At 38.5% G+C, this 15,839-nt stretch overlaps 2 protein-coding genes across 7 annotated transcripts in view; one reads left to right on the top strand and one right to left on the bottom strand.

Annotated features, from left to right (window-relative positions):
• Positions 1 to 3,564, top strand: part of ANKRD27 (ankyrin repeat domain 27) — a 72,607-nt gene extending 69,043 nt beyond the window's left edge. For all 5 annotated transcript variants that reach the window (XM_039503250.1, XM_039503249.1, XM_039503248.1 and 2 more), the window contains 2 exons: positions 240 to 312; positions 1,845 to 3,564. In XM_039503250.1, the coding sequence (XP_039359184.1) occupies positions 240 to 312; positions 1,845 to 2,126 (355 nt within the window). In that variant the 3' untranslated portion in view covers positions 2,127 to 3,564. The remainder of the gene's footprint in view (positions 1 to 239; positions 313 to 1,844) is intronic.
• Positions 3,565 to 5,120: 1,556 nt separating this feature from the next.
• PDCD5 (programmed cell death 5) lies at positions 5,121 to 15,822 on the bottom strand. 2 transcript variants are annotated; one of them, XM_039503260.1, is made up of 6 exons: positions 15,618 to 15,822; positions 14,758 to 14,798; positions 14,179 to 14,240; positions 12,425 to 12,516; positions 9,395 to 9,466; positions 5,121 to 7,921 (listed from the first exon to the last, which is right to left on the bottom strand). In XM_039503260.1, the coding sequence occupies exons 1-6, from the start codon at positions 15,780 to 15,782 to the stop codon at positions 7,874 to 7,876; spliced, it is 480 nt and encodes a 159-aa protein (XP_039359194.1). In that variant the 5' UTR covers positions 15,783 to 15,822; the 3' UTR covers positions 5,121 to 7,873. The 2 variants fall into 2 exon arrangements, with proteins under 2 accessions (XP_039359194.1, XP_039359193.1); XM_039503259.1 differs by lacking the exon at positions 5,121 to 7,921 and adding an exon at positions 8,702 to 8,812.
• Positions 15,823 to 15,839: the final 17 nt, after the last annotated feature.

Genomic DNA, 15,839 nt, shown 5'->3' with positions numbered 1-15,839 from the left:
TTTGTAGTAAAATCCAAAGTATATTCTATGCTCAATAGTTGTTTATCCACAGAAAATACTAGTAGATTTTTTTTTCTGTTTTTAATATGAACACACAATTCAGGTACCCGATCTTTGTATGTTATTGAAATGTTGCCATCTTGTGGCTGATGAGTCCACAAGATTATGTTGCAGAGAGACTGTCATTAAAGACATGTTGTTTTGTAATTAGTTCTAATCCTTTTAAAATATATTTTTAGATCAAAATATTTACGGAGAACAATAACAAGAGATAAAAGTGTCCCTAATTTTGATGACGAATTATTGCATCAGGTAGGAGAAAACGTTTGCTTGAATTCTTTATATAGCAATTTTATTTGCTTCTACACTTATGGAGTCCTTATGTCAGTTCTTACATCTCCTCTGTTTAGTCACTCATTGCAGGCTCCATCTGTGTGTTGTCTGTGTCCTGCCAAGAGCAGTCTGGGATATATATCAAGCCTTAGAGGGCCAGGGCATATGAGAAAAGAGCTGTAGTCAAGCTGAGATGAAACTGACATTATTGGGGTTTTTTAAGTAGGTTGAGCAAGAATCCTAGAAGAGACCAGTAAGGTGAAGACCTTGGTGTTGAGATTCAAGATGGCTCTTACATTATAAGTGCTAATGTGCCCATTGTTAGGGAGGGATTGTTTGCAAGTAATTAAGGCAGCAAACTGGGTGTTGGAACTCCTGAATTCCATTCCCAGCTCTGCCACAAATTTCTTTTGTGACTTTGGGCAAGTCACTTAATCAGTCTGCCTGTGTTTCCCCACCTGTAAAATGGAAGACTGCTTTTCTGCTTCATAAAGTTATGAGGCTTTGTAAAGCACTTTGAGATCTTCAAATGAAGATGCTCAATACATTATTACTTCTAACCAATACTAACCATAATACATCAATGGTTTAGTTAACAGTGGGATTTCGTATTTTTGGTTGTGGATCAGGCAATAGGTCATACCAAGATGGTGGTTTCCAAAAAGTTGATGTGCAAAAACAATATACAGCACGTCTGCCATGGGTGGCTGTTAGCACTATGATTTTACTAGAGCTTTGAGTTCTAAATTATTACATTAGTTTGAATTTTGGAGATGCCCATTCTGAAACTTTTGGAAGATTTTGTCTCAGGAAAAGCTTTTGGTAATGACTATTTTTGGTTATTCTTATTTATAGATCATCTATCAATATACTTGGACTTTATTTTTAGTTACCTTAACTAAAAATAAAGTAACTCCTGTAAAGTATCCAATGTTCCAGGAGAACCACCCCTTTGCCAAGCAAAAAATAATTAAGATGGGGAGGAGTAGGTGTGAAAAGGGGGAATTAAAATAGTTAAAGATGCAATGAATGAAAGGGAGAGGCCTTGAGGACAGCTACAGACAAGGATCCTGCATCCTGTCCAATTACGCCTGGAAGTCTCAACTGAGAGCAGTGACAATTTGGGTGATTTCAGTAGTCTTGGAGGGTAGAAATGGTGGTTGCTTAGGTACTTGAGTCCTTGATTTAGAGAGGTGCTGTGGCCAGAGCACTGAAAATGAGACAGCTTGAGTTTTATTCCCAGCTCTGCTGGTGACTTTGTATAGCCTAGGCAAATTACTTAACATCTCTGTACTTGTTTCCCCATATGTAAAATGTAATGATTATGCTTCTTTATAAAGAACTTTTAATCCTTGGCTATATGCCATAAGTACTTTTTGATAATACTGTATAATAAAAGTAGACCTTGGAATGAATCTGTAGGCTTAATATTTAAAATATAGTCTTTTGACTTTTTATGGGCAGAAAAATATACAGTGCCTTTAATATGTACCACTTCTTCTTTCCCACAGTTAGCTATTAAGAGCTTTGATAAGACCAAGTTAAAGCCTATTGACCAGATGTTGGACCAGAGTAAAGTTAAGATTATTGATGCAGAAAGCAATGGTGAACCTGTGAAACAGGATGATGTGATAGATGCTCCTCTTAGAAGTACACTAATGCACCGAAGACATACAGTTAGTGTGGCACTTTCAGCAGAGAATGTCAGTGATGACAGTGATTTATCCAACACAAGAGATCCAAGTATTTCACTGTCAAAAGACTGTTCTGGTGACTTGCTATCAAAACACTAACAAGGAAGTGTGAATTTGCTGCCAAAAACTAAAGAACCAGGTGGTGCCAGTTTCAAGATCCTCCTGCTGGGCATTAAAGAATTAAATGAAGCTTAGAAACTGCTCTCAAAAATGGATCATAAAGATGAATCTTTAGCAAAGGCAGAATGTTCCCGTATGGCTTGCACTTTTGAAGACTGAATCCTCTGTTTATCGTGGAAACCCCTCCCCAGCCAATTTGTGACTGATTTCAGGAAACTGAAACATATTGAAATGTCAAAGTATTTAGACAGAAAGAAGTGATTGTTTCCCATTCCACTGTCAAAGCACTTATTAAGAAATTACTTATAACAGTAGAGGAGAGAGGCTATATGGGTACTTTCTAGCTACCCACTCCTGTTTTTTAAAAGGCATTGAATTGTTTTTTTCTTTTCAGTTTTTGTCACTAAATTGGTTATATTTATTGCCAGAAGGAATTCAAAAGTCTCTATTTTTATTATAATGCTATGAACCACTATAGTGTTTATTTAATAGCATTTTAGAAATTAATGTAATTTCTGTATGTTGCAACTGGCTGCGCAAACAGTCCATAAAAATTTACAGTATGATGTAAAAACCTTTAAATGAGATGAACATGAACAGTAGTATCCTGCACTCCCTATATAGACAAAGCGCCCACTGATTTCAGTGGAACATTTACCTGCATAGGGTCTGTAGGATCATGTACTACTGGGAATGAAATAAAGTAAAATGCTCTTGACACAGAACAGCTTTGGACTGAAGAATGTTCAGATCCCAATTAAAATATTCATGTTTGTGTAGAAACAAACATGCTTAACACACACAGTTGGCTTTTCTCCCTGAACAAATAAGACAAAGCCACACACATTCACACTTCTGCACGAAGCCTACAGCTACTAGGTAAGTGATCTGGCAGGAAAAGTAAGAGTTTGCAGAAACTGGCTGCATGTTATCCTGTTTTAAAAGGTGATATTTTAAAGGATGCTCATAGATAACTAGATGGAAGCTTAGATGTGGAACTTGTTTCTTAACATATTTTCAGTTTAAATTTTCTTTTAAAAAAGTGTGAATTAAAAAGAGACTGCAATAGCACAATTCAGATTCTTAATGATAGTTTTGGTTTACAGGTGGTCACATCCAATTAACTTTTTTTTTTTTTATAAAATAGTAATATAGACCATTTTGATTTTTTATGGTGGTATTGATACCATGCTTAGGGCACTGTGAAATTGGAGGACTTCCCATGTGACTGTTTTCAAATAGACTTTTAATGAGAGAAGTAAAAGGTGCAGCCTGTGCACCCCACTGAAAAAACTCTAAGATGAAGGTTGCATGTATATTTTTCTAAATAATTTGGGTTCATTTAATTTTCTAACTTGCCTTGGATTTGTGCCAAATGTTGGAAAAGAAAAATAGTAAAAGTAATGATTCTTGAAAATGTTCTTAACTTTGACTACTTATTTAAAAACTGACTCCCTTTAGCACTTTCTTCTCACTGTTGGTGTTGTAACTTAATGTTTGACTATTTTACTTTAAGCCTAAGGATGGTTTAATTGATCTTTTGGAATAGTTACATTAAGTTGGGATGGCTTCCCCTTCCCCACATTTTCATATTACCACAGAAGAAATGAACATGCTTTTCCCCCTTTCAGCTTTATTCTTTAACCTAATATAAAGGCCTGCAAATAAAAGGGAAAAAGTTAGACGCAGTTGGATTTAAATGGGATATTTCCTATTTCTAGATGACTTCTATGTATGTCCTTCCCTCTCTGCCCCATACTGTACATTCTAGTTATAGACAACTTGAGAAAAAGGATGAGCCTGTGCTTAAATTACAGCAGGAGACATGGACTGTACTTTTGGTTCTCAAAACAGACTTTGAATGTGACCTATGGCAAATCCCTTAGTGTTACTCTATGTAAAATTGGGTTAATTACCTAAGTACATAGAGTTGTTTCATGGCCAAATTTATTTTCTATAAAGTGCCTGGAGATGGTTAGCTGGAAGGTGCAAGGTATCATTTGTAAATTTAAGATTAAAATATGGGTAAACTTATTTAAAGAGAAAGCTTGAGCACATTTTTATAATTGATTTGTGGAGATTAACTTCAGTTTTTAATTACAGCATTCTCTTAAAAGATTGCCTATCTACCTGCTTCAGTAAAAAATGAAGTTGGATAATGAGAGAATCAGTTAATTAGATGCTTTTAATAGTTACAATAGTATATTACCATCAAGTATAAAAAGAGGCATTGAATTCTTACTTCCATATAACATTCAGAATAGTCCAAGTATATTTTATTAGGTATTTATTATAAACCTATTATGCAGACTAGCCTTAGCAACAAGATTTGTCATGCTGTTTATTCAGTAACCTCTCCTTTGGAAAATACACTTCTAATCCTGCTCTTTTACGCCTTTTGGGAAAAAACTAGAGGTAAATGTAAGCGGATCTGAAATTAACTAGTTAAAGCTTTTTAAATGTTGCTAGTAGCAAACTAGATGTAACTAACAAATTTAAATACAGTACAATACTTACTGCAAAATATTTCATACTTCAAACCTATTTCTATGCAATTAATAAAACAGCTCCCATAATAGTGTTTGTAATAAGCTTCAGCATTGATAGGTTTTTTTGTTTTTGGCCTGAGTTTGAGCTATTTCCCAATCACTGTCTAGCTTTTCATTTGGAGGACACTGCTTGCATCTTCAGCCTTGTCTGTTGGGATACTATTGTGATTGCCTCCCTGAAAGCTTCTCAAAAGCTCTCCCCTGTAGAAGTGAACTTATCTCAGATACTTACAGTAATAAGTAGGCCTGAGCATGGGTAACATGGCTGGATGGTTCAAAACTGCTACAGCACTTCGGTTTTCAAAACAGGGAGACACTAAAATGATGTGCACATTGAACAAAGTGTTTGATGTTTGACTAGAACTGCCCAACCACTGATTGGTTGGGGTAAAGTTTTTAAAAAACCAAGACGACACATGTTAAATTCTAGGTCATCCATTCATCCTTTATAGTGCAATACATACAGCAAATCACACTGAGCAAACCAAGACTCCCCCCATCACAGCTCTCCCCCAAATACCTCTTCAAAACAATGGATTTGCAGTATAGTCTGCATGTGGTCAAGTTCTTCTTGCTCTGAAACAGCATGTGTGAATTCTAAAGTCAGACTGTTCTACTTCAGGGAGAAGCCCCTCACCTGAGCAGTTCCTTCTTTGCTGTTACTATGATTATACATGGCACAGAGAAGGGGCAGTCCTTCAAGGAAGCAATTTCCAAGACATTTAAGGCACTTTTTTTTTAAATAAAACCTACCTATTTTTTTCAGCTGAAATGGACAGGTCTGCACTATAACTACTGATAAGTGTCAAACATCTAGTGAAACAGATATATCCCACTCCATTTATAAGCACTATGAGAAACATGACTGCTTCAGTCCCAAAATGACTCAAAGCTTTGCTGCTATGAAGCAAACTTAAGTTGTGAGCAAAAGGCAGGGCCTGCTCACAGAATCTGGCAAGAACAGGACTGATATTGCAGAAACACATATTCCTAAGCAGTGCCAGGCACAAGAACACACACAACACACTCCAGAAGGATGGTACCAGAATACCCCATACCAAGTATGGTACAAACACCTCCTTGAAAAGATGAGAGCACACTGACCCCTCGTAAAGTTAAGGTCAGGATGACAATATGATGGATAGAGATGTTTTGATAAAATCATCCATGTAATGGATGGTAACAACCCATGTCATGGAACACTAACAAATCACATCAGAGGGGCAATATATAACTTGTTTGTATTGATGTATAAAATGAAGTCTGAAGGAGTGTCTTTGGCTGGCCTAGGGGATAATGGAAAGTCCTGCCATTAATTGAGCTAGCCCATTGCAACGGTATACCTGTATTAGTGTACCTGTACACTAGGACCATGCTTCAGTGACAATAAACCTGACAGAGTTCTTTTGCTACACATGGATCTGTGGTTATTGGGCAGTGCAATCGAGGTCTGCTGTACCAACTATCTGTGCAGAGCTGGGACAGCACACAGAAAACACACATTCAGCCAAACATCTAACAACATCTCACCACACTAAGCAGTTTCACTCTTCTGATATGTAAGAAAATGGCCTAAACTAAATTTAAGTAAATTCAGTAGCATCTTAAACCCATCTAATGGAAGATCCTCCTTTAGTAATAATGAGATGGTTAATGTTGAGAAAGATGGGGAGCAGACTTAAAAAGCATTTGACAGTTTACCAGTATACCCTTCAACTGCAGACTAAAGCCCTGATATCACGAGATTCAAATTGTACTGGGTTTTCATATGACTTATTTACAATGAAAAAGTAGACATTATTACTGCAAAAGCCAGTTTGCTCTCTGAAAGGAGTCAAATAATTTTTTTAAACAAATAGGCTTTTCTGTTAACTTCTCACTGCACTAAAATTAAATGGTTGGGCTTTTAATAATATGAAGAGTTGCACAGAGGTATCACCTTTGTAGAAGCTAATCATTATAGCCTACAATTGAATGCCATTTTAAATAAGGAAGTTGATAATGTAGACTGCAAGTTAAAAATACAAAATTGATAAACACTAGCTGTAGTAATCAAAGTTTTTATGATATTCACACAGATGGAAAAAAAGTCACTACTGCTCCTACTTTTTTAAACAAAATTTTAATCAATTCCAAACCGTTACAGTTGGAATAGTGTACACTGCTGCTCTTAAATGAAAGCAGAAAACAGCTCTTCTCTGGTAGTGAAGTCTCTCCCCTTTTCACTTCCATCTTATCACGCAAGATGTAACAGTATTTGTACCACAAATTTTCAAACTGTATTTTCAAATAAGATGACAACACAGGGTCAGTTTTACTTTATGCATGCAAGTCACATGGAATTTAGAGCAGGTGCCTTTCCTTGTTTGACAAAAGGAAACACCAACCATTTAATAAATAGGAGAATAAAGAACGTGTGTTACCAACTATCTGAATAAAGTTGTATTACATTAATTATCCAATTAAGTTTCAACCACAGCTGAATATCCACTCTACTCAACTTTTTAACCTCATTCTGCAGAGATGGACAACTCACTAGTGAGAGACAACTTGACAGTTTCCAGAAGAAACTGGTTCAAACAAACTATATGCTATGTACAATTTCATCCAGCAGACTACATGGTAAGATGTCCGCTCAAAGAACCACCTCTCTTCTCATCAGCAGTTCTATTCTGCAGACTCCAACAAAAGATTCCATCAGCCATAGTTTGAGAACCAGTGAGGTATTGGATAACCCCCTCAATTAAAGGATATCTTGTTTCTACATCAACTGTTGTGACAGAGTTGTCATTCTTTCAGCTCCCACAGGCTCTGGCTGTTTGAACCCAAGACACTTTTACTGCCCTCCCAAGACCTCTCTTATGATAGTAACAACTTACGGAGCGGCAGGTGCTGATAGCATAGCTTACATGCTGAGTAGGACAAAGAAAAGTTCATGCTAAGAACATGGTGGGAAAATCCATACCACACAGGCCTCTTTAATACTACAAAAAGTTAAGCTATAAAACCCTTCTCAAATTTTGTTTTACAGAACACAAGTTCATTTATTTATTGACCTTTATCAAAAAAAATGCAGAAAGCAAATACATTTAAATGTTTTGTCAGAACTTTCAATTTGCCTATACCGTATGTTTTCTTTGCCTTTTTCCAGGCAGTTAAGCAATCTTACAGTAGCATTTAATCATCATCCTCTTCATCAGAATCCAGTACTTTTCTTCTGTTGAACTAGAAACAAACACAATAAATTCAGTTTACAGCAATTCCTTCCAGCTTCAAAGATTCAAGACTCAAGTTAATCACTAAGGGCAAAGTTCTCAATGCTCATCCAAGTTAGTAGTCCACATCGGTTCTGAGTGGATGGAATCTAGAATCCTTCCCCTCCCCAGCATGGCAACATAGAGAAAGGGCAGTGGGCAACCAGTCTATGGTAACTTATAGAATTGTAGCTGCTACAGCCCGTTGCTCCCTGTAAAAATATTTGACCAGTGGACCTATGTGGTTTGCAGGCCCTTTAACCCCAGCCCACAAACCTTCCCCCGAAACTCAGCTCCAAGGTACAAGGCTAGAGTCCCCAGTACAGTATTTCTAAAGCCTGAATTCCCTATCCTATAGAATTATTATGGTTCTGTTGAGTTTTGGCCTTGCTACACATTTAGAAGAGGGAATTTTTATCTAAGTGTTTAAATAGCTTGTCACAACATTCCAGAACCTCTTATTACTCCAGAAGTAATGCAGATTCACAGTGAGCATCACCAAGGGCATAGACTATAGGAAAAATAGCTAGCACTAAAATATTGTCCAACTTCTGTGGTCAAAAGCTACTTCCATATTTGAGTACTTGGTTACTTTAGTACTATTCAGGGTGGATAAAATTCTATGATATAAATCAAAATTAGACTTAATTTAATACTCTAAAAAAAATTAGTAAAATTAAATTTGAAATTAACCTACATTAAGGGCTAAACTTACCTATTAAATCATTAGAAAAATAATTCAAGTAGTACATGTTTGCTGCCAAATATTTAAAGAAAGTCAATCATCTGAACTGGTCACTGGCTAAGCACGTGGAACCAAAGTTTGAAATCCGGAATCAGCTTTTAAAAGCAGTAGTCTCTTCTGAAGGTGCAGAGAGAATATTTTCTTTCAGTTTATTCCACTAATTCAATTCAATGACTAGCTAATGCAAAGTTGAAAAACCAACCAGGAGATGAAAGTGGAGGAATGATATTTTTATTCATAGATTGGAAAAGGAAAACTGAGGTATGAGAAGATCTACCAGTTCTAAAATCTTGAAGGCATGTTGGCCAGCTATAAACCACAGATACTTCCTTTGTTTAAAGAATCACTTTTAAATGCAAAACATGTTTTAATAAAAACTTGTGTATTCTATGCATTCAAGGTAGTTATTTAAAAAAAAACTGATTGAATTCCACTTTTCATCCAAATGCAACCTGACAAGTCATGAATAAAAAATGATCTAGTAAATAAATGCATGGACTATTTTCTAACAAAAATGTAAAATTAAGAATCTAAATGTATATTTAAGCAGTTATATAGCTTAAAACATACAAATAGTGTATCCTCCTGGAATAGCATTAAATATGTGCAGCAACTATTGTTGGCCCTAGCCTTTTATTTTTCTGCATTGTCTGAAAACAAGTTTGAACCAAGTTTACACTGCCTTTGGAAAAAACTTACCTTTACTGTTGTTTTCTTTTCTGTTTGCTGGCTCACTTTTTCAAGTATTTCTATCAATCCTTGTTCTGATACCTAGAAAGACAGAATAAAAGCCACACACTTTATTTGGAGAAGCGGCTTAGACTCAGATAATTGAATCTAGTACAGTTCTCTTGCTTCCCTTTCCCCATTTGTGTGCTTGCAAAGGTGTTCAATTGACTATTGAGACTGTAACATACTGTTTAGTGGCTCACATGCCAAAGACACTTGATTACCAATTAAGGCGGTCAATTAATCGCAGTTAACTCACATGATTTTTTTAATCATGATTTTTTTTTGAGTTAATCGCTGTTAATCGCGGTTTTAGTCACACTGCAAAACAATAGAATACAATTGAAATGTATTGAATATTTTTGGATGTTTTTCTACATTTTCAAATATATCGATTTCAATTACAACACAGAATACAAAGTGTACAGTGTTCCCTTTATTATTTTTATTACAAATATTTGCACTGTAAGTGATAATAGTATCTTTTACTTCACCTAATTCAAATACTGTAGTGCAATCTCGATCATGAAAGTGCAATTTATAAATGTAGATTCTTTGTTACTTAACTGCACTCAAAAACGTAATGTAAAACTTTAGCGCCTACAAGTCCACTCAGTCCTACTTCTTGTTCAGCCAATCGCTAAGGCAAACAAGTCTGTTTACATTTACAGGAGATAATGCTGCCCACTTTTAATTACAAAGTCACCTGAAAGTGAGAACAGGCATTCAAATGGCACTGTTGGAGCTGGCGCTGCAAGACATTTACGTGCCAGATGCGCTAAAGATTCATATGCCTCTTCATGCTTCGGCTACCGTTCTAGAGGACATGCTTCCAAGCTGATGATGCTTGTTAAAAAAAAATGCATTAATTAAAATTAGTGACTGAACTACTTGAGGGAGAACTGTATGTCTCCTGCTCTGTTTTACCTGCATTCTGTCATATTTCTTGTTATAAGAGTCTCAGATGATGACCCAGCATATGTTGTTTGTTTTAAGAACACTTTCACTGCAAATCTGACAAAATGCAAAGAAGGTACCAATGTGAAATTTCTAAAGATAGCTACAGCACTCAACCCAAGGTTTAAAAATCTGAAGTGTCTTTCGAAGTCTGAGAGGGATGAAGTGTGGAGCATGCTTTCAGAAGTCTTAAAAGAGCAACGTACAGATGCGGAAACTACAGAACCCAAGCCACCTTCTGCTAGTGACATCTGACTCATGATGAAAATGAACATGTGTCGGGCCACACTGGTTTGGATAGTTACCGAGCAGAACCCATCATTAGCATGGACGCACATCCTCTGGAACAGTAGTTGAAGCATGAAGGGACATATGAAACTTTAGCACATCTGGCATGTAAATATCTTGCGATTCTGGCTACAACAATGCCTAGCAAATGCCTGTTCTCACTTTCAGGTGACACTGTAAACAAGAAGTGGGCTGCATTATCTTCTGCAAATGTAAACAAACTTGTCTGTCTGAGCGATTGGCTGAACAAGAAGTAGGATGGAGTGGACTTGTAGGTGCGAAAATTTTACATTATTTTTAAATGCAGTTTATTTGTACATAATTCAACATTTGTAAGTTCAACTTTCATGATAAAGAGACTGCACTACAGTTCTTGTATTAGGTGAATTGAAAATTATTTCTTTTTTACAATGCAAATATTTGTAATCAAAAATAAAGTGAGCACATTGTAACTGAAATCAATATATTTGAAAATGTAGAAAACATCAAAATATTTAAATAGAAGGTATTCTATTATTGTTAACAGTATGGTTAATCATGCGATTAATCATGATTTTTTTTAATTGTGCGATCAATTGAGATTTTTTAAAATCATGCAACAGTCCTATTACCAATGTGATATTACTGCCCCCAGAAAATATTCCTGTTAAAAGTTACAATATGGCTGACAGAAAATTGCAGCATTTCCGTACCAATGACAGCTATTTTTAAGAACTACTTAACCACAGTAACTTGTTCTCAGATCTTATTGCCCCAAAAAGCCCTGCTGCAGGAGTCATGGGCCTGGACAGTTATAGATTAAGTGCAATTCCCTCAAGCCCTGTGTTTCATTTACAAGGAGTGTAAAAGTCCTGTGTCCTCTAGTAGTCCCTTAGCTCCCCATCTACCTCCAGAAGCCTTAATTAAAGCTGCTTTCTGGAGTGGGGAGAGGCCTCCCTCAGAACACTGCCCTCCTAAAAAATAATAAAAACAAATCAGCATTTGGTCTTGCTGCAATATTGAAAGAACAGCAATTTGTGAATTGAACTCTAACCCTAAATGTTTTGGATAATACACTGTAGATTCACAAGGCTACCATCCAACTCAACGAGTGAACCCTGATGGTGAGACACTAGAATGTCCGCTAGTTCATAACTAGTTACATGATCTTATTCACTTAGACTTGCAGCCAATAGCTCTTAACATCCAGGGTATATAAACTTCCCTTCCCCAGGATGCTTATGGTACTTTGGGAAGCCACCCAGGTAGCAAAACTGATTAAGATGAAAACACAATACAGTTTTATCACATTTGAGGTGAAGCTTAAGGTAGCCCCTGTCTTTGTGGAAGCTAGTATAATGTGGGTTAGCTGTCAGTACCTACAACTCTGGAACTCCCCAGCTGAGCCAATGGCCTCTGTGGAGGCAATGTCAAAAAGGAGAACAAATGCTTTCAATTACAAGACTGACAGTCTTCCTGGGCATTAAACTGCACTTCTCCACTCCAGAACAACACTTCAGTTTAAGACAGCTAAATCATAAGTATTTAAAAATAGGTATAGACACAGTGTTTACACACAAATGTACATAGATACATACACACACAGCTTAAGGATTTGAGAATCATTCATATACATGCTGTAGCTCACACCTTAGCATGTGATACAAAATTTTGTACACTTCGGTGTTAAAGTTCTCAGTTTGTTTCATTGGGTACACTTGATTTGAAAGTGACCAGGCAAAAAAGAACTAGAGTAACATAAGAAATTTAACTTACCTTCCCACCTAGCTGTCCAAATCTTGCCATCTGTATAAGATAATTCTCTACAGCTTTTGCCTTTTCTGGCTTCACAAGTGCTAAATTGCTTACTGCAACAAAAATGGGTACTGTTCATTTTTGTATTTTACCTCCATCTACTATACAAAGAAGTGAATAAGATACTGTACAATTTATCTACTATACAACAAAAGTTGTACTGTACAATTTAGTCCTAAATTCATGCTAAGATATGAAAGAACCATGAATTGAAGGGAATAGTTTTAATTTATACAAAACACTATAAATATGCTCCTCCTAAAGATTTGCTAGGGGTTCAAATCTCTTACTACCTACAAGAAGACAACCCTACATACTTACCGATGTTTCACCCTGCTACTAAACTTAATGCTGCAGATCATTAGTAGCAAGGCCAAATTCCTCTACTAAGTACCACCTCCATTTTTAATACATACAAATTAAAATCTCAAAATCAGGTTATGGGAAATTGGCAATGGATGAAAATGCCTTTCACTCCTAGGTACTGGTTCAAATCGAAATTAGATCAGTTGTGACCAATTTGTTACCACTTTAGATAGATGGTCTTTGGTATACGAATAAGTTGGTAGTCACACTCTCAGCTGATCGACACTACAGGTTGACATAAGGCCACACTACAGCCTTCCTCCCACCAGTGTAAATGCCCTACTACACCAACATAACTCCACCTCCACGAGAGGCATAAGGCTTATGTTGGTGTAGTTAGGGCAACAGTATTTGTGTAGACACTGCATCCCTTACATCGGCTGTCTTGTCAATTTCATGGCAAGAAAGTCAGGTAGCTAGAGCCCAGCTGCCCCCCAGCTCCCAGATGGAAGCCAGGGTGAGAAGCCCAAGTGGTGCCTGTTGGGAGCCGGGCAGCCTTGTCACCAGTGGAGAAGGGGGAGAGGGCAGCCTAGCAGGACCCTATGGGGGAGCCAGGCTCCTGGCAGGGAGCTGCCAGCGAAGCTGAGATACTGGGCTCTCAGCTCCCCCCCACACCCCCTCTTAGGTCAGTGGAAGCACTCCTGGTGAGGACGCACACCACCAACCCAAAGAAGGTAGTGTGAACGTGCACCACCACAGTAATTACTTTTTGTGGTGTGCAGTAATTACTGTGTACAGCCACCACAGTAATTACAGCCACCACAGTAATTACTGTGGTGGCTGTAAGTCAACCTAATATAGGTTGACTTAGGTTTGTATAGTAGACAAACCCTCAATTTCCTAATGAGCAAACATCCGTATCACAAAAGCTCATCATGACAACTCTCATCCTTGCACGCAGTCTTGGCAGAGACCCTGATTTATTCTCTCATTCCTAGAGCTGAGCCTCTCTAAATAAGGGTTAAGATACACTGATGGGATGGCATAGGGAAGATGGCACTTCTGCTTACTATGCTTTTCACATGTTCTCCCCATAAAAACAGAGAAATTCAGTCTAAGCAGGCTATCAATTGGCACCTTTCACAAGCACCAAGTTTACTAATTCCTGCTCCCACTAGAATAAACAACCACATCTGAGGATTTGCTTTTCAGCATGTGTATCCATGATAAGTTTTTTTAAAATATTAGTGATTTGAAAATCCACAGCATTAGTCTTATTTTTCCATCATCAGAGATAAATGCTTTCTTTTATTTAATCTCCTATGCATTCTATTTAAGGCCTTGATTTAGGGAGACATAACAGTATAAATGAGAATTTTTATTTAATGGCAAAATACATGGATGCTTACATCTGGCACGAGCTGCTTGATCCAGAACTTGAGCTAAAATGCTATTTCTCATCTCTGACTCCCTGTAATGAAAATTCAGTTACACAATAGAACTAAGGTTTCAAGCATCAGACACAGCATCTTGCAAGATGACCAAGTCTGCTGAATACTCTGTATTATCAAAACAAAAACCAAATTATTTTTTAAGGACTAAAAGTCATTTCATTCAAGTAGGTACAGATGTTAAGTATAACAGATTAACACACAAAAATGAAGAAAATTTAATGTTTATCTGAGGTGTAAGAAAATGTTTTTAGAGATTGTAAACAAACATCCCACAACACCTTACAAAATCAAACTAAAGATCTGATCCAGTTCCCATTAACAGGTGCAAGTTCTAAATAATTTAGGGCCCAATTCCAAGCATCTCAGGCAAAATTCCCAAATTTTGCTACGCAAAAGATAAAACCCTGACTTATATAACAAAATAAACCAGTTTAGTGTTTCAAGGAACTGCAATTAATGTTTAAAAACAAACTGATAGAAATTCAAAACCACTCGACTATGAACATGCTACCTAAAATCAACTCAGATTCATACCTCTGTTTGGCTTCTTGTTGTGCTGGATCACCAGAAGGGTCCTGAAAGACAAGAATTACAGAAAACACTTTAGCAATCCCTATAGAAAACACTCGGTGCAGGATGTCAGATTTTAGGATTTCACTGGAATTTAAAATAAGCTAGCTAAAGCAAAATTACCTGCCTGACCATGGTTAAGAGAGACCAGGTGGGCGAGGGAATATCTTTTTATTGGACCAACTTCTGTTGGTGAGAGATACAAGTATTTTGAGCTAAACAGAGCTTTTTCTCAGACCTAAGGAAGCGGTAGGGGCTGTCGGTCCCCAGGGAGGGGGGCTGAATGGGGCTGTCAGGACCGGGGGCTGAGGAGGTAGCGGTGGGGGCTATTGGGTTCCCGGGGACGGGGGCTGAATGGGGCTCTCAGGACCGGGGGCTGAGGAGGTAGCAGTGGGGCTGTCGGGTCCCCAGGAGGGGGCTGAAGAGGTAGCGGTGGAGGCTGTAGGGTTCCCGGGGGTGGGGGCTGAATGGGGCTGTCGGGACGGGAGAGGGGGGGAGATGAGGAGATAGCGGTGGGGGCTGTCGTGTCCCCGGGGAGGGGGGGGCTGAGGAGATAGCGGTGGGGCTGTCGGGTCCCCAGGGAGGGGCAGGGCTGAGGAGGTAGCAGTGGGACCTGTAGGGTTCCCGGGGACAGGTGGCTGAATGGGGCTGTCGGGTCCCCGGGGAGGGAGATGAGGAGATAGCGGTGGGGCTGTCAGGTCCCAGGGCGGGGAGGGAGATGAGGAGATAGCGGTGGGGGCTGTCGGGTCCCCGGGGGGGCGCTGTCGAAGTGGAGGGGGCGCTAGTCCAGGGTGGGGTGTCCACGAGCGGTGTCAGCCCCTTACCCCATGCTTAGCCTGCAGCTCAGTCAGCCGCTGCTTGCGAAGCGCCTCCAGCTCTTCGTCCGCCATGGCTCGGGGCAGCGAAGGGGGTGGGACAACGCGAGATAACCGGCAGGGCCGCTTACTACACAGTGCGCATGCGCCCTGTCCCAGACCCCGCCAATCCATTGCTGAGAGCCCTATCAGGCTGTCAGCCGAGAGCCGGTGGGATGAGGGAATTGGGCG

Source organism: Mauremys reevesii, linkage group 16 (assembly GCF_016161935.1).
Source record: "Mauremys reevesii isolate NIE-2019 linkage group 16, ASM1616193v1, whole genome shotgun sequence".
Classification (NCBI taxonomy): domain Eukaryota; kingdom Metazoa; phylum Chordata; order Testudines; family Geoemydidae; genus Mauremys; species Mauremys reevesii.
The sequence above is the reverse complement of the archived record's forward strand: the minus strand, read 5'-3'. Positions and strand labels throughout refer to the sequence as shown.

What these genes read in the sequence shown, in the direction of transcription:
- PDCD5 (XM_039503259.1), bottom strand. Translation starts at nt 15,782, where the DNA reads ATGGATTGGCGGGGTCTGGGACAGGGCGCATGCGCACTGTGTAGTAAG. An exon ending in AGCTGCAGGCTAAGCATGGG is followed by an intron (nt 14,799 to 15,617) that starts GTAAGGGGCTGA and finishes CTTGTCTTTCAG; the next exon opens with GACCCTTCTGGTGATCCAGC. An exon ending in TTGGACAGCTAGGTGGGAAG is followed by an intron (nt 9,467 to 12,424) that starts GTAAGTTAAATT and finishes CTGTCTTTCTAG; the next exon opens with GTATCAGAACAAGGATTGAT.